This window comes from Chanos chanos, chromosome 9, assembly GCF_902362185.1.
Source record: "Chanos chanos chromosome 9, fChaCha1.1, whole genome shotgun sequence".
Classification (NCBI taxonomy): domain Eukaryota; kingdom Metazoa; phylum Chordata; class Actinopteri; order Gonorynchiformes; family Chanidae; genus Chanos; species Chanos chanos.
In genome coordinates this window covers 8,447,207-8,464,555 of record NC_044503.1, presented here as the reverse complement: position 1 = coordinate 8,464,555, position 17,349 = coordinate 8,447,207, and the positions used below count along the sequence as shown (strand labels likewise).

Sequence of the window (17,349 nt, the reverse complement as noted above, 5' to 3'; positions counted from 1 at the left end):
TCACGGTCTACACTCCTGATTTGTCCCAAAGCTGCGGCCATCTTGCTGAACATAACATTTCAAACCAACCACATGCTTCGACGTAAAAAGAGGTGTGACTCTCCAATAGGAAACTGAAGCTGGAAAGGCGCCACAACGACAAAATGCTAAAAGTGGTGGGTGGAAAAAGCTGTAGCCCAAATCCGAAAGAAATAGAAATGACTCCCTCACAGCAGAATTTACAAGTGCTTGTGTAAAAGAATGCAGACGAACCGTTGGCTGAATCGATTTACTATATTCGTGAAGGCTAGACCAAAGTAAAGACTAAGTGTAGCCCACCGAAATAAACTGATAAATGTGACAGTTTGTCAATGTTGAATTTTAACACTTGAAAACTACATCCTCATTTTGGAGTGACATAAAGACAACGTATTGCCTATTACAAGTTTTATAACTGTCATGACCTGTATTAGTCCGATGAGAAGCAAGATGCCCTGTTAGGGAAATGTGCGAAAGAAGACCATAAACAGCGATAAGATTATTACTACTCACAATAAATCATTCCCCTTAAATAATAAAAAAAAATTGTCATTTAATCACATTGTAAAGATGATATATAAGGCAGACTGTGAGATCCAAAATTTAACGAGAGAGCATTTATCAAAGTTGGAACGTGTAGTGCCAGTGTCCAGAGAGATGCAGTGTGTTTTGAAAATTTCTGGGCACGAGCGCTATTTTAGCTCATTCAGTAACGCGTTAAAATGTTCTTTTTTGTTCTGTTCAGTAACCGCTCCTTACCGACTTGAGATCGCTGAAAGTTGCCTGTAGACGTAAGTATCAGAATACTTTTGTGATATGGGCAGTAAGCGATTTGTTGGGGGATGAGGGGTATGTCATCCCCCTTGTTAGCAAAAATTGACTAAAATGCATCCACCTTGTTAACCTGCCATCCCACTATATACTCTACAGAGTAGTGTCAGTGATCATTGGGCCATCCCCCCTGCTGAAAAATAACACATCACCTACTGGATATAGGTGTTGGGCCTTTACCCATGAGTCACTGGCAATTTTCAGTTCCAACCTTTTTTCCTGTCCTCACTCTGAGGTATTCTTTGGTGAGAGGTATTACATTTATTATTAGTTTATAGTAAGCTTATAGTTATTAGTCCAAGTCAGGAACAAATGTTGCACATTGTGTTATGTACTGATATAAGCCTAAAATGAAGATGTTCATTTTAAATTATTGGGTCAAAATATAGATATTTCTTTCCTGAATGAGAATGTTTCACTCTCATAAGAATTTTGCCTTGATCATAATTGCATTGACTCCACAGTAATAGAAACAAAATTACTTTAAAATGATAACGAATACCTCCAAAATAAATCAGGATAGAACAAATATGTTGCATTTCTTTATGAATTTTTATTTGAGTGTATCCATGGTATTGGCCTCTGAACTTGGTCTCTCCATTTAATTAGCGAGTTCCATCTGGAACCACCAAACAACGACTCCCCCTGCTGGACAGTACATGATATAGTCTGCTACTGTCTTCAGCACCCCCTGGTTTGTCTTAGAACAGACCATTACTGAAGAGGGGCTGCTGGCTGCTGGTCCTTGGAAACAATTTGTCAACAGCTTGATTTTACTCATATGTATCAAGTCCACCTGATATTTCTCTTTTGCTCGTATCGCGTATGCTGTAGAACTATCCCCGTCTGCCCTCCCAGACATCCGGTCGCTCCAAAGGGGTTTCCCCACCTAGGACGGCTCTGCAGCGGCTGTTTTTTGGAATATGTATTTTGAGATGAAGCTGAGTAAGACACGTACGATCGAGCCGATCCTCAAAATATCCTGCGATAACGAACGAGGTACATACAGAAACAGTCATACGTCCCATCATTCTGCAAGGGTCCAAAAGATTCACTGAAGATTCATTGCCTTCAGCTCTTCTTTTTTTCCTTGTTTTTGTTATATGTGAAATCCATTGAAATAGTTTGACACAGACCCTGTAACTGAGCCGACAAATTAAATTAGTACAAATTCTATTAGAAAAGAGCAGGTTTTTTTTTTTTTGTCACAGTTACACCAATCGATGATGAGTCATCCAATAATTCGACGTCCATAGCTTAAAAGTAGATATTTCAATTACCAGGGAATCCATTCAGAAAGAGGAAGACATAAAATAAGACAAAGAGAAGACTAATAACAGGCGTGAGCTCCACGTTGCCTGTGCGAATGCTTTGATTCAGTTTGAATTCAGTTTGTGTGAGGTTGTGTTGAATCCAAAGTCTATGAGTGAAAAGAGGCGAAGGGTAAGAGAAGCGGCGATCTGTGTTAAACACCTGAGAACTGGACACGGGAGAAGGCAGGGAGACACCACTATCTGTGTGTCAATCAAGCCAGCTTTTGTCATTGCCACACCCCCCCCCGATACTGTCCTGATGAACAGGCAGGTGTCCTTGCTGGCTTGGGTTGTATGGCTGTTAACGTACCGCTTCAATCATCTAGGAAGAGGAGCCGTCAAAGTTCGTCCTTTTCCATTTGCTTGAACGCCTCCAAGTCCTCCTGCCAATCAGCCATCAATGAGTCCACCGATTGGCTGTCTCCTTCGTCAGAAAGTTCCTCCTCCTCTGCCCCTGTGACTTCATTACTGTCCACTGTCTGCTCTGGCTTCACTTCCTCCTTACCTAAGGCTGATTCCTCTGTCTGCTCTTCCTGAGTACTGGGTTGTGATTGGTCAAGTGTGGTAGAGGGGGCGGGGCTACTGTGGTCCTTTTCCTCAGTTGAACAATCCTCCTCCTCCTCAAGTCTATCACCACCTGATGAAAAAGTGGGAAGGAGGGAAACAAGGAAAACGTCAAACACTTTCCTAAAAACCACACCTATATGTACATGTAGCACCACACCTGTTTAGTAAGCAGTGTCAAACAGTAGTCAAATGAGGCCAAGCTGTCACCGACTCCATTTTTCAGGATCTGGTATGCTTAGTTATTCCGGGGTGGGGTGGGGGGGGGGTACAGCCAGTTTGCATTGGTGTCTTCAGAAATGAGAGGACAGGCAGTTTTATTTGCACTCTGAGTGCCTCTTTCAACAACCTGAAAATTTGTAACGCGCCAGCCGCCCTCTCTCTAAGTCAGTAAAGTCAACCAAATGCAAGCCATGTGTACTTGGTTATAAAGAGCCTTTCACACAATGCGCCGCCACAAAGAGCTTGAAAAACTGTGGACTTGAACTTCGTAAAGGCTCAGCATTATGTAAGGTCCATTTAGAAGACACCTCAGAGAAGGATAAGAAAGAGACAGAAGAGGTGGTCACTTACTGCCATCCAACAGGGTGCCCGGGAGGGCTTTCCCCTTAAATATGGCCTCTATTTGTCCAAATAGGAGAAAAACAGGAGAGAGAGAGAGAGAAAGACAGAAAGAGAGAGAGAGAGAGGAAGCAAAGGAAAGGTAAGCAGTTACACCACATAGAAGGAAAGACAAAAACACAGGAAGGAAAAGAAAAGTGAGGGTCAGAACCATGCATGACCAGCCTCTTCCCCAGCTTTTGCTTAAACTAATTTTAATACCCGTTTTCTTTTTAGTGACCGTTTTAACCTTAATAACTTTTCTAATCCTAATTCTAATGACAGTTTTGAATGCTTTGCTCATTGGAAAAAAAAACATGAGCTTGAGTCATCGTCATGGATCGTCTCCAGTTTTTTTCCCCCCCCTCACAGTCTTACCTCTGTCTCGAGCTTTATCGCTTAGCAACACCTCCACCTCCCTGTACTCTTTCAGAGCCTCCAACAGGATGTTGCCCTCCTTGTGGAACAGGAAGAGGAGGGGCAAAGTGATGTCATCGGTGTTCCGCCCGTCTCCCGCCATCTGGAAGAGCGGCGCCGTGTCACTGCTGCTGCCCTCGTTATCGTCTGACGGAAAAGAGAGACGGCCAATGAGAAAAGAGAGGCGGAGGAAAAAGACCCTGCTTTTTCACCACGGGTCGTTTTAATTGGCTCAGTCTAAACAACAGCAGAGCAGCCAGCACACTCTCTCACCGATGACGATGCCTCCAATGGCCCCTGCTTTCTGGATGTGTCTGGCTTTCTCTGCAAACATGCACTGGCCCCTCTGCAGTAAAGCGATCCGGCCCTGAACAAAAGCCGCGTTGCTCAGTTCAGCGCAACCGCTGTACGGTTCAGCAACCGTTACGAATCCTCTCACCTGAGACAGAGCAAAAAAAAAAAGAGAGGGAATCACGGAGAGAGAGAAAAATCAGGACGAAGGTACAAAATAAAGTGTAAATCAAACCAAAACAGGTTCAGCAGTGAGGAGAAAGGGGAAGGTTTCTGAACAAGAGAGGTCGCACTGACCCCCGTGCTGCTCTTGGACAGGTCCGTGCCAAACTGTGCCGGGCCAGCGGTCAGTACCACTCTGCCAAAGAAGGGGTGGGAGATGATCTGGACAGCGCGAGGAGGAAGCTGCTCTTTCTGCTGCTGGCTGGACAGTTCCATCATTTCCTGCATGAAACGCATGCCGTCCTCTGCCGCAACAGCACTAACAGCCTGGAGGAGTCAAACAGACTTCAGTCTTTCCCTTTATGGCGACCTATATTTATGTGTCACACTTTGTCAGTCTGAACCAGTGCTGTAAAATGTAAATCTATATTTGGTTTTATCACCTCTTCCATGTAATCACATACACACTATTCAAAATAACGTGTTAAAGTTGTGTGTGTGTGTGTGTGTGTGTGTGTGTGTGTGTGCGTGCGCTGTGTGTGTACTGTTGTTTTTGCTAACCTAGGAGGAAGTTTAACTGGAACTACACTATTCTACGGGAGACATCTTGCAAACTGGGGTCAAAATCATAAACTCATCAAAACATCATCACCAGTAAAAACTGCATAACTCTTTCTTTTTTTTTTTAAACAAAGGGATTGTTGTTATAGGCTAAACTAAAACTGAGTGTTTTCTGGGTTAGAATGAGGTCGTTATTCCTTACTTTTCTCATAATGGAAGTCAATGGAACATCCCCAGAATCTAGCATACAGTGTGTGTGTGTGTGTGTGTGTGTGTGTGTGTGAGAGAGAGTCTAACCTGTGAGGCATGCTGCACTAGCTGAACTCGGCCATCCTTCAGGTGAATGAGACTCACACCCATACGTCTCAGCAGTTCCAGATGCTCTGGGTTATTAGCCATGAAGTCCTGGGCACGCAGAGGAGGTCGACCCATTCCCGGCTCCCTGCAGGAGACAGAAGGGGGAGGAGGAGGAGGAGGAGGAGGAGGAGGAGGAGAGACGAGACGGGAGGAGGTGAGAGAGGAGAGAGGAGAGCTTCCCCCGCTGACCTCTAACTAAATCTTTCATGAACTCCAATAAAACATATTTTGGTTAAGTCTGATGATATTGTTTCCAAAAGGAGCAGGGCATGATGAGAAATGAATGTTTAAAAAAAGGGTGTAATTACTTTCCATCACCTACCGGGGAAGAGAGGGGCGTGGGCAGCTCTTATCCACGGCGCTCCTGATTGGGTCGCGGAGGTTCCTGGGGAAAGCCGGGTCAGGGAAGAGGAGACGTGTGTTGGGACAGGTCCAGTCGAAATTTGGGTCTTCCAGTTCTTCTTCTGTCTGTAAAGAGAAGGGGAGGGGGGAGAAACTACATGATTCCCTGAATGTTTTGATCTCGACCGCATACAGGAGAAGAATCCCTAACATGGGCATGCAATACCACGGTGTTCACAGCAGGGGTTGTCCTTGAACGCGGTGTGGTCGACAAAGAAAGGGGTAGAAGATGAGCTTCCGTGGTGAAGATGTAGTCCTCAACATCAAAGGGTAAGTCATCCTCGTCAGCGAACAGCAGAAAGAGATACTTAAACATCTCTGCCAGGAAAAACGAATCCATGCTGTGAAGAACAGGCGGGGGAAAAAAAAAAAAAAGGAATGAGAGACACTGCCAACTAATATCACATTTATCTCATTGCTACACAGCTCCTGGCACAGCGAGCGTGCTCCAGACGCTCGCTGCTGTCGACGCGCCCCCCCGCCCCCATCATTCCCCTCTACCCGCGTTGCGGTCTGACTCACCGATCCTCATGGCTTCCCGTCCTCACGTCCTTCATGGCGGCGAAGCCGCAGGGGACGCGGGCGAATCGGTTCAAGTTTTCAAGAACGGTGCGACCCGCCTCCAGGTAGTATGGATCCCTGGTGGCCTGGAAGAACCAGCGAAGTGGGTTCATAACGTGTTATGTTCTATAGATTAAATCGCTCTGGAGAACTGTGTGACCTCTTTACAGGACCCAATAGGACATGCTCCCAAAGTACACTAGACCATAAATATCACACCCCTGTTCCAATGGAGACCTCAGCAGTTAGGGCTTTACTGTAACTACGATCAGTTTCGACCTGTGATGAATTGAATTGACTGATTTTGGTTTTGTGGTACCTTGTACAAGAAGTAGGTGCTCTCTGCAAACTCAGGCCGGAGTGGATGCTGAGCCCAGTGCACTCTGAAATCAGTAGTAAAGGCCTGGGGAGAGAGAGAGAGAGAGAGAGAGAGAGAGAGAGAGAGAGACGTGGGGATTAGTGAGAGCTAATGAACCAAGGGTTACTATAGCAAAACCTCGTTCAGAGTGTTACATCTCCCGTTCACAGAGGAGTTTGAACTTGCCTCGGGGAGAAAATTGTGCTTCTTGGTGACCTGATAAAGCATCTCGTGGGTCTCTATAGCAGGCCGAATGTCTCCCTTCAGAACCTGCCAGAACAATTCACAAAGTTAAAAACAAACAAACAAACAAACAAACAAACAAACTACTCAGCAAATAAACACAATAGCAACCATGTGAGCAAAAGAGTAATTGTGGCGGAGGGGGGAAAAAAAAAAAAAGCCTAATTTGGTTTGTGTTTTCTGCTGACACAAACCACACTGATATTATTAATAAGAGGAATCACATCCCACCTGTAGACCTGGGAAAAAGGCCAGGAGAGAGTCCATCCAGGTCCGGGCAGGCAACAGAGGTTTGTGGATGTGAACGTCAAGCAACAGAGGGGGCTGGCTGATGTACTTCATTATGGATGCGTAGTGCTGGAAAGCATCCAAAAAAACCAAACATTTAACAGCTGCGTTCCATGTTACAGAGGCACATAAAAGAACCACCCTTCACACGGTGAAAACACTTGTGTAAATAAGATCTTCTTCAGCAAACAAAAACAGGTTAACACGGCAAACAGAAAACCGGTTAGGGTAAGATGGTGGAAAGAGGAAAAAAAAAAAAGCACTTACAATGTTGAATCGTTGGAGTAACTGGTCGTCTCCCAGCAGAATGTAAGCTTTAAGGAGGTACTCGTAGTAGGAGTCGATGCCAGCTCCCACACCGCTATCTGAAGAACGTGAAGTTCAGAAACGTTTTACATTTAGAAGTCAGCCAATTTGACAAACTTGCTTCGTATGCGTGCTCTTTACGAAAGAATGAATATTCCCCAGACTGGTCGTGCTCACCTCGACGAACCCACTCTCCAGAATGAATGTTAATGGTCGTTCCTACGAGATTACTGTTCCTTTGTCTTTTCTCCCACAGAAAGTCGAGCGCTCTCCGTGCATGAGCCTGCATAGTATAAATTCATTTAGAAGGTCATGTCTCGAAATCAGAACGTCTGAGCGCGTCAAAACGACCGACGCGCTGGAAAACGACGTCAGGTCGGTCTTGAAGTTTGAATTATGCAAATTTTTAATTTGTGGCTAAATGATACTTTACCTCAAATATAGGATCCCCGGTGAAACGGCTCAGAGCAGCAAACTCAAGGATCATGGTGCCAGCGCAGGCCGTACAGGTGTCCGTTTCGGTGCCTGTTCGAGTCTCTGGACCCCTCACGCCGTACCGCAAGTTCACCTTTTGGGTAAGATTAGTCAAGGGTAATAAAACATGTTTCTTTCAGAGTGTGCCGAAGCCGAAAAATTTACTTTAGAAGTCTGTTTCAGGTTTTGAAGCGTAGGGCAGAAACACAGTCCAGCCTTTGAAAAGGACAATATACTCTCACTAACGACTTCTTCAGACAAATTTCTACATTGAGAGCATTCGTCCGCAAAAAAAAAAAAAAAAAACACAATTTGAAAAACCGCAGCAGCTGTATGGAATTAATCCATGCGAATAATCTAATTGCGCAGTCATAAAGCCCATCTTCAACCCACACACCCCAGGCAAACTTTTGCAGAATTGCTTGCCAATCGGCTGACTCAGAGTGGAAGAGAATAATTTGTGTGTGACTGGGGTGTCTGTCTGGGGCCCCGTCTCAGTGATACTGGAGAAACCAATAGAAAGAAGAATAACAAGGGACACGAGAACATGTTTAGATCTTAGATGAACTAAGTTAAGAGTGTGTGGTGTTTGATTACACTGAATCGAAGCTTTCTAACGGAGAGTGAAAGGCATTTTTTTTGGAAGCGGCGTAGGCGCGCGTGTTTGCGTGCGCCTGCTCACCCTTGGATAGGGCAGGCCACTGCTGGTGTTAAAGGCAGGCAGAAGTCTGAGCCCCAGGTCTTTGGCCATTTGTAGCAGCTCGTCCCTGTACCATAGCATGTGGCGTCCACTGTCCTTCAGCATCACAGCCATCGAATGTCCCCCAAGAAGTCCCCTGAAACATCAGTCACAGAACGACACATTTAATGAGGAAAAAAAAAAAAGATACACGAGCATTGAGATCTCAATTAGAAAAAAAGGATTGACTTTTTTTTTTTTTTGGGTTCGATTTGACAATTTTCCAATTAACTTTCAGAATTTCATATGACTGCCTTACCCCAGTACACGGATGTTAGTCTCAAAGACAGAAACCACGATGTCATTGTCCAGCCGCACGTCTGACAGGACTTTTCTGACAGCGGCCTCAAACTCGGCAGTTTTGTTTAACAGCTGAGAGAGGGGGGGGGGGACGTGATGAAATGCAGCAGAAGCAATCTCTATGCTCATTTTCAACAAGCTTCAATCAATATCTCAGACCAGCAAAGGTTTAGGAATATGAATCCAGAGGAATAAAAAAAAGGCAGATAGGTTTAAACCTGCAGGTGAATGGATTACTCACCACTAGAGTGTCCAGCGTGTCAATAAGGGTTAGAGAGAACCTGAGTAGACAGAAACCAGGCATTGGTCATTGGCTGTGAGTCAAATCCCATTTGGATTCATGATTGTCAGCACTGGGGAGCATTTTAAATTAGTTCCGACAGTCTCCCTCTGGACCTGATTCAACGCTTACGCTTCATCCATCTGACCATTTCTCAACATGGTGTCCACAGCTCTCTCTCTCTCTCTCGCTCTCTCTCTCGCTCGCTCTCTCTCAGTAACTTACTTTCCAAGTGCATCATCCACATCTCCCCGACTGGGCTCCTGCCCACGCACTCTCCCTCGGCACGTCAGTGGCATCAGTTCATCTGCTGGGTAGGCATGTTCCTGAGAGAGAGAGAGAGAGAGAGAGAGCGAGAGAGCGAGAGAGAGAGCGAGAGAGGGAGGGAGAGCGAGAGAGAGAGAGAGAGAGAGTGGCCATAACTGCCTCTAGAGCCATACGACAGCACAGGGTGATACAAAAGCATATACACAGCATTAAAGCACTGATTAACAAATGAGTGGTAATGCCGGTCTCAGATCATAAAGGCAGATACCCCTCATCTGTAAAAAGTATCCAAATGCAGGTTTAAACTGAAAAGGGGTAAAAGTAGGAGGAAAGAAAGTCACCCAAACAATACTGCCCAAAGTGTGTAAAATTTTTACAATGACAATTTTGTTTCCTGGGGTTAATTAATGTCATAAGAAGTGGGTCTACATATGCTAGGGTAAATTCCCTTCCTTTCAGTACAGATTAAAATTTGGGCTAGAGAGACGTCACCTCTATAAAGGCTTTGAACTACGAAGGAGTAAATACCCAAATTACAACAGAGCAATTTGTTTGTTCTGAGGAGCACATTCTTGAAAACAGTTAAAGTTCACATACCATGTAATTCTGATAAGCGTGGTCAAACATCTCCACCACCTGGTCTCTGTGGAAACACACACACACACACACACACACACTTTTAGTCAGCCTACACACAAGTTTTTTTTCAGTGACTCGGACACAGCTTCGGTCAAAGTTACTGAAAACCGAACATTTCTCAACTAATCACAAATCCCATACACCCAGCTCACCTTAACTTATGTCGCTCGTCTCGGGACATGGCATCAGACAGCCTCAGAGATGGACCCAGTAGTAGAAGCAGCAGAAAGGCTGGCATAGTCGCAGAGTAAAATATCCACAGTGTCCCCATGGCTAAATTCCAGCGGTGTCTCAGGGAAGAAGAACTCCCAACCATTACACTACCATATGCTACGATGTTCCGGGATGATAACAGTCTCAGCTGAAGTTAACAATCAACAACCCTGGCATCTCGATAGATGACGTCACTGGTCCATTTCAAAATCTCGTTCCAAAAAAAGTTGTGCAAAACAATTCCACTAATGCCCTGAGTCCTGTTAACAGCTACTTAACTTCTGCTGCTCAGACGGCATGACGAACTCGCGAGCTAATCCTATATTTGAATTTTGCCGGTATCCAGCGTTGTCGTTCAGCATAATGTCCACTCGCATGTTATTTGAACACGAAAATTAAATGTAAATAATTTAATCAAACAAGGTACCACGTCAAGTGTTAGAGATGGGAAATAAACAGCTTGGCTATTCAAGATACAACTGACACCTTACACGTCCTTTTGGCTCCAGTTCACCTGTTTGCCACACCTGCCTAGGTCGGTCCCCATACATACAACACCCCACTTACCGTAAACGCATGACACGTTGGCATAGAACCAACCAGTAACAACACCGCAAGATGCGCTTGTCACTACACTGACCAGACAACCAATAAAAACAATGCATGAGATAATGATCTGCTGTTCAAATCAAAAGGTGATTTGCATATGGATAAGTAAAATGCTACATATTTCAGCAGAAAGTATTGCTTTCAGGATGTTTGGTCTAAGTACTGTTCTCAAGACAAAGTAGGCGTAGCAGGAAAAGTAGTACCGATGGTGCAGTCAAACTAGAAAGCAAGAGCGTTGCTTAACTTCACACTTAGCCAAACTGTAGCTTCCTGTGATATGAGCTAATATATTTCAACAACGAGTCCAGAGGTTGAAATCTTTTCCCTAACTAAAACATTATCCAGCTTTTGGGTGTTACTACTTCCAGTCTCTTCCCAGTACACATGGAATTTTCATTTGATTCGGAACCAGACCAACAACCGGAATTAAGGACCGGAATTAATTAGGCGATATGGCTACATCCAGTTCTAAACGTTTACTGTACTCCTTCGATGACAGTTCTGTTCTGTGATCAGCCAGCTGTTAAGAAAAGGCAGCGTTAGCTTAGCTGCTTCATAGCAAGCTAGCCAACCTTAGTAAATTGTCCGTCCAGATATCGGTCATTAATGAGGCTTAGGAACAATCCCACAAACCGTCGTTGTCCATCGAAGAATACCTGCTGTTCCCCCCCTTGGACCAGCGTAAATAACTTGGTTGGAAACCTCACATTTGTCCAGTAATCACCGGACGCTGGCCCTAAGGTAGACGTCAACATCCGCATCCGGGAAACTTTTACAACCCACCCATGACGTTAAATCAGTAGCATGTTACGCCTAATCTACTACATTTCCCAGAGGCCCTGGTTCATGTGACCCAAATGTGATGTATCACACGACCAAAGCAGAAAAAGTCATTTGAGGAACTGAAGCATCTGAACAAATAAGTGCTCTAAACTTCAGGCGCCGAATAACGTCAGGAAAAGATCGCAAGACGGAAGGAATGGGTAACCATTTAACGTGAACAACACGTCATACACAATCAGTGTATTTGTTATTGTTGTGGTTCTACTGCAGTAATTTTCAGTTGCTTTGCACAGAACTTTAAGTGTTGTCTTTTGATGCAGCCTCGTCTACTGTTGTTAAAGAACTCAGAGGGCTCGTGGCTGCCACATTCACCCCGCTCACACCAGAAGGGTATGATTTCTTTTTTTTGTCGTCAGTCAAAGATTTAGATGAAATCTGTCTTTTAGGTCAGCGTTTTGCATGTTCTTTAGCTTAGCTCAGCACTCTAAACGTCAAAACTCATTGTTATCTTCCACCTCTGTTCTCTTCTAGTGAGATCAATCCATCATTGATTGGCTCATACATTGACTATCTGATTGAGAAACAAGGTGTCAAGAGTGTATTTGGTGAGTGTTGCTGATCTTTGTTTTAAAGGGGAGACAGACAAAAATCATTCTGCTCTCTGTACTGAAATGATCATTCTGTTGTTCTAAGTGAATGGGACCACAGGAGAGAGCTTGTCTTTGAGCGTCGAAGAGAGGAAGCGGCTGGCTAAAGAATGGTGTGAAAAAGGCAAAGGAAGGTGACTGTCTGAGACATCGCTTAACAGAATGGCGACATACAGTTTATGTTATTGCCATAAAGTTTATGTCATTACAAGCAACAAAAACGTGTGTCTGTGTCGTTAGATTGGAACAGGTGATTGTACACGTCGGATGTATGAGCCTAAAGGACGCTCAGGAATTGGTAAGCACCCAGCTTGTCTCTGAACTGGATTCGGCCATACCTTATTCACTTTCTATTGGAGTCAGTGTTTTTTTTTTCCTAACCCCAGAATAACGACTGTGTGATTCTGATCCCCGTGTGTACTGCAGGCACGCCATGCTGCCACAATTGGAGCTGACGGAATAGCGTTATTATCCCCGTCTTTCTTTAAGCCCACTAATGCAGGTATGGTATCCCTTTCCCATGTGTGTTACAATCACGTGCATCTGCGTCATCGGGTTTTACTGATGACATCACGTTTGCTTCCCTTTTTTCTAATTTTTTTTTTTTTTTTCAGACGCATTGAGGATGTTCCTTCAGGAAGTTGCTTCGGCTGCTCCAGATCTTCCACTTTACTACTATCACATCCCAGGGATGACTGGCCTCAACTGTGAGAACAACCTTCTTTAGGCAAAACTCCAATCAAATTACTAACCAATGTCACATAGCAGGACTAACAGAGGTAGCTGCATGATAGTCATCCTGTTGTAAAAATTGTCAGCTGATTATCATTCATTCTGTCACAGATGACACAGAAAAGTGAACTTTGTCACTCACCATCTCAAAAGGTTTTTAAGGTTTCGACTTCAAAAGATAAAGATACAGACATGCAGAGTTACTATCAAAACTATCAAAAACCTTATTCTGTTTGCTGGCAGTATAATATTTCAAGGAATAATCTAGACCCTGACTCCACAACACAGCAACCAATCAGATGGTTCATGTAACCGCACAGTTCACTCCACTTCCTCCCACTGTCTTTAGATTGCTTGGAGTCCAAATTATTCATATTGATTTTTACTTTATTAATGAGGGCGGGGCAGCTGTAGCTACAACCAGCATCTGGGCACATACACCCCCACCCCCCTCAACCAAACTCTGAGCCAAAGAGTGTCATTAAATATATTTACACGTTATAGTTCCCTGACTAAAAATTCAAACTACTGAAAGGGAATTGTTTCCGGAGGAGATTTGAGAAGAGAATTTTCACACATTCCACGACCACTGTCAGTCTACATACTAGGCTACACTGTATGAAGCAATCACCCACCTCACTGGTGCTGTCAGCTTTTATCATTTTGCTGCTGCTGTTTTATTTTCCTGTTTTGTTCCACTTTTTTTATGGTCATGTTTTCATTTGAAAGCTATCTGAGACGGTGTGTGTCATGGCACGCGACTGGAGAGGGAATGACACCTAATTTATCTGAAGTTTTTTGTGACCGTGTTTCATAAATGAAGTTTCATAAATGTCTGTAAATCTCTTAACGCCCTTTCTCATCCTCTCGTTTAGTGGATGCTAAAGACGTGTTGGAGGGAATAGAGACACAGATTCCCTCGTTCCGGGGTGTGAAATTCACTAGTACCGACCTGAGAGATTTAGGCCAGTGTGTGAGTTACTGTCGCGCTCATCGCTTGTCAGTTCTCTATGGTGTTGATGAGGTAATCTGTCTTTTCCTTTATCTTTCTCATTGTTTCTAGATTGATCTTAATCCGCATTCACACGCGTGTTAATCATACCTCTACAGGCTAATCTGCATTTTATCAGTCTATTCAGCAGTCTGTGCTAACTCTCTGGAATATGTAAATGAAAATACACGAGTTGATTTTGATCTCTGTCAGGACTGATATAAGTTGTGACGTAAGTTGTGTTGTATCAGTTCCAGAAGTGAAAGATTCTTTTTTCTCTTTTTAGCAACTGCTTGGTGCTCTTATTATGGATGTCCAAGGAGCTGTGGGCAGGTAAGACTTCAGGTTACAAACTTTCAAAACCATCAGGTTTCCACATGTATTACTGCAGCATAACCCTCTCTATGTAAAGCATTATCAGACTGGTTTATGATTGGATGGTGATGACCACTGAGGTCATTTAAAACATTCTTCTCTCTCTCTGCAGTACGTATAATTACCTCGGCCGTGCAATCAACCATTTGCTCTCTGCCTTTGAGGCAGCAGACCTTGACCGTGCCAGGAAGATACAAGTATGTTTCATTTACGAAATATAAACCTATATAAACCTATCTTGTTTGACAGTGATATTCTTCAGTTTAGTTCTCAGTGGTTCTTTATGTATTCACCTTTGACCCTGTTCATTCTCTCCTTAGTTTCAGCTGCAGCATATTATAACCTTCGCTAAAAAGCACGGTGAGTATACAGTATTCATGACTGAGCTGAGCGTCCTGTCTTAGTAGACTTTTGAGGTAAAGCGAATCTGGAATGAATAGAGTTTTACAGCTGCACTACACACAACAGGCAGTAATAAGATTATGTTTTTTGTTGTTTTTTTTTTCCCCTCATAATTTTTTATTGTTTGTTTGGGTCTGTGCAGGGTTTGACCTGACTGTAAATAAGCAGGTGATGTGTGAGGTGTCTGGTCTGCCCCTGGGACCTCCCCGTCTCCCCCTGTTACGCTGCTCCCAATCTCAAGCCCTTCCCATAGCGGAGGAAATCCGAAAAGTCCTCAAGGATCATTGAAGACTTAGTCTATGGCATTTGACCTCACTGAGATTATTCCATAGAACGGCACGCCGCTGTGTATGGATAAAGGCATAACGTCGATACATTCCTCTCTCGAGACCTTTTAAGGTTACTTAAAACAAATCAGAGTGTGACATTTCCACCGAGTGCTGAAACTTGTAATACTCCTTTGTACTGTATTACATCATGTACATCACTGTACAACTTGACATATTTAGTTCAGCTTTATACAGGATATGTCTATATAATCACTTTTACTTTCCAAGAAAACTAAACTTTTTTTCTTTCACTCTTTTTTTTCTTTTAAATGCCTTTTCTTCTTTTTCAAATAACTTCATTATACTTGTACCGTACAGCATATTCACACTCGAGTGTGCTGTAGCGTTTCGTAATCTTTATATGTTACAAATTCTCTGTTACAGAGTTCCTTTATACTACTGAGAACACTGACGTGACTGAATCCATTTAGTACAATCGCAGAAAAACAACGGTATTAACACTTTATTTCTGGGAACAATGAAATGTTTGTAATGTGAGCCAGTACATTTTTTGCAGCGTGCGTATTCTAATCTCAGGGTTTATCGTATTAAAATGTCTGCCGGATGAGTTAAAACGAAGGAGTCAAAGGGAAATGTAAAACATGCATCAAATGCACCCGAAAAACTCACTACAAATTTGTCTGCCTTTGTGTATTTCGTAAGCATTTGTACACTGTTGAATAAAAAAAAATCCAAGAATTCCTGACTGCCTGATATGTTTTTGTCTCAATCAGTCCTCACATTACTTCTGACATTTTCATTTCCTGTGTTTTGCTTCGTAAGTTTGCCGCGGCTCATCTGCCTTAGCTTGCCTGAATGTCAGTGTGGAGAGAAGACACCAGAGATTGTAGCGCTGATACGAAAAGTCAGAATGAGCTCACATGGCTTTTGTGTGCAAAGCTTCCACTCTGTGGCTTCCTTGGATACGAGCGAGAGCGAGCGTGCGACAAGGACACAGGGGCTGCTTTGTCTGGGGGCAGTTTTTTATATGTGGTTTTTTTTGACTGCAGCGTCTGCGGTCTCTTTTGACTCGCCGCTTTTTTTTTTCTTCACGTTCTTGATGATTTCTACTCTCTTCATCTGGTTATTTCAGTCGCACACGCTCTTCCACTGAATAAACATAGGACATCGTGAATACCTTTACCACAGGAATGACACTGTTGTTTCCCAATGGGAACTTATATCCTGGTTATTTCTGCTTTTTTTGTACAATAACATGTCCTCAGTGCTGGAAAAGAGAGAGAGAGAGAGAGAGAGAGAGGAGGTTACTGCTGAAAGAACAGCAAATGCTTAATCTGCAGGAAGAACGGACAGGAAGAAATAGAGCAGATGGACAGAGAAAGCCAGAAGGCAACACAGGAAAGGAAAAAAGGGAATGTGTTTTGGCTGAGGTTTTTAGTTGGTTGGTCAGGAATTTGACCGCAAGGCCTGGAGGTAGGAACATTAAAAGAAAAAAAAGGGACAAGTCTCTGAATTCAGTTCAAATTCTCTGCGCGTCGACATTAGGAGCAGCAAAGTTGAGTGACAGGAGAACCATGATTTTAAATTTGCTCTTGCTTTTGGCTTTAGAGGTTGGTTCTTATTATCTGCCCCAGGAGAAAACCCAAATCAAACTACAGAAGGGTCAGGCTTGTGGAGGAGCAGTACAGGGTCAGTGTGACACAAACCTGACCTGTGTGGCTGTGCTGACCTCTGACACGACTGGCCGTGGACCCAGCTCTGGAATATGCAGTAGTAAGTAAAAAAAAAAAAAATCTTCCTATGTTATTTCTCTTTTCATTGTTTTGTGGCTCTCCAAGCAATGGTTTACAAGACATTTCAAATTTAATCATTTACCTAATTAATAATCAAATGGAGTGCCATAAATTCTAACACAAACATAGATGATAACCATTAGCATCTCTGGTTTCTTTACAGTCCAAACGTCATATGTAATCTAAACCATACATAATCTAATAAACTGTTATGTGCGATACATTTTTTCGTGATTTTATTTTTACTCCATGCAGCTCTTGCCCCGGGCTGTATCCCCTGCTCGGGTGTGCAGTGTCCGCGGGCAAGGAAGGTTTGTCCAGGCAGTCATGTGACAGATCCGTGCGGCTGTTGCCCTCACTGTGCTCGTCAGAAGGGTCAAGTGTGTGGGGGCCCAAACTGGAGCTACGGGTACTGTGACAGAGACCTCACGTGTGCCTTGTTCACTGGTCTCCTGTCAGCGAGGCCACCACAGACTGGCGTATGTAAAGGTGAGTCCTGCAGCGCTCGGATGAGAAGGTGATAGTTAATGTTTGTCTGAATGC

The 17,349-nt window shown here is 43.7% G+C and overlaps 2 protein-coding genes across 3 annotated transcripts; one reads left to right on the top strand and one right to left on the bottom strand.

The window, feature by feature from the left end:
- Nucleotides 1–1,401: 1,401 nt before the first annotated feature.
- edem3 (ER degradation enhancer, mannosidase alpha-like 3) lies at nt 1,402–11,145 on the bottom strand. 2 transcript variants are annotated; one of them, XM_030784177.1, is made up of 20 exons: nt 10,124–11,145; nt 9,930–9,975; nt 9,291–9,391; nt 9,027–9,066; nt 8,745–8,857; nt 8,429–8,582; nt 7,706–7,840; nt 7,450–7,555; nt 7,234–7,331; nt 6,910–7,035; nt 6,622–6,705; nt 6,397–6,480; nt 6,039–6,163; nt 5,683–5,857; nt 5,437–5,582; nt 5,055–5,199; nt 4,332–4,523; nt 4,017–4,182; nt 3,705–3,890; nt 1,402–2,799 (listed from the first exon to the last, which is right to left on the bottom strand). In XM_030784177.1, exons 1-20 carry the CDS (start codon nt 10,285–10,287, stop codon nt 2,501–2,503), a joined length of 2,685 nt encoding a protein of 894 aa, XP_030640037.1. In that variant the 5' UTR covers nt 10,288–11,145; the 3' UTR covers nt 1,402–2,500. The 2 variants fall into 2 exon arrangements, with proteins under 2 accessions (XP_030640037.1, XP_030640038.1); XM_030784178.1 differs by having other exon boundaries at nt 5,686–5,857.
- A 572-nt stretch (nt 11,146–11,717) lies between these two features.
- npl (N-acetylneuraminate pyruvate lyase (dihydrodipicolinate synthase)) lies at nt 11,718–15,253 on the top strand. Its single transcript, XM_030784732.1, has 12 exons — nt 11,718–11,776; nt 11,897–11,966; nt 12,108–12,181; nt 12,270–12,357; nt 12,464–12,521; nt 12,650–12,725; nt 12,838–12,930; nt 13,831–13,979; nt 14,233–14,279; nt 14,434–14,518; nt 14,642–14,681; nt 14,866–15,253. Exons 1-12 carry the CDS (start codon nt 11,773–11,775, stop codon nt 15,009–15,011), a joined length of 930 nt encoding a protein of 309 aa, XP_030640592.1. The 5' UTR covers nt 11,718–11,772; the 3' UTR covers nt 15,012–15,253.
- Nucleotides 15,254–17,349: the final 2,096 nt, after the last annotated feature.

Excerpts from the sequence above, each read along its gene's own strand:
- npl (XM_030784732.1), top strand. Across the intron at positions 11,967-12,107 it reads ACCCCGCTCACACCAGAAGG|TGAGATCAATCCATCATTGA; the intron begins GTATGATTTCTT and ends GTTCTCTTCTAG. Across the intron at positions 14,280-14,433 it reads GTCCAAGGAGCTGTGGGCAG|TACGTATAATTACCTCGGCC; the intron begins GTAAGACTTCAG and ends CTCTCTCTGCAG.
- edem3 (XM_030784177.1), bottom strand. The coding sequence starts at position 10,287 with ATGGTTGGGAGTTCTTCTTCCCTGAGACACCGCTGGAATTTAGCCATG. Across the intron at positions 7,556-7,705 it reads CCGGGGATCCTATATTTGAG|GCTCATGCACGGAGAGCGCT; the intron begins GTAAAGTATCAT and ends TATACTATGCAG. Across the intron at positions 7,332-7,449 it reads TGGAGAGTGGGTTCGTCGAG|ATAGCGGTGTGGGAGCTGGC; the intron begins GTGAGCACGACC and ends CACGTTCTTCAG.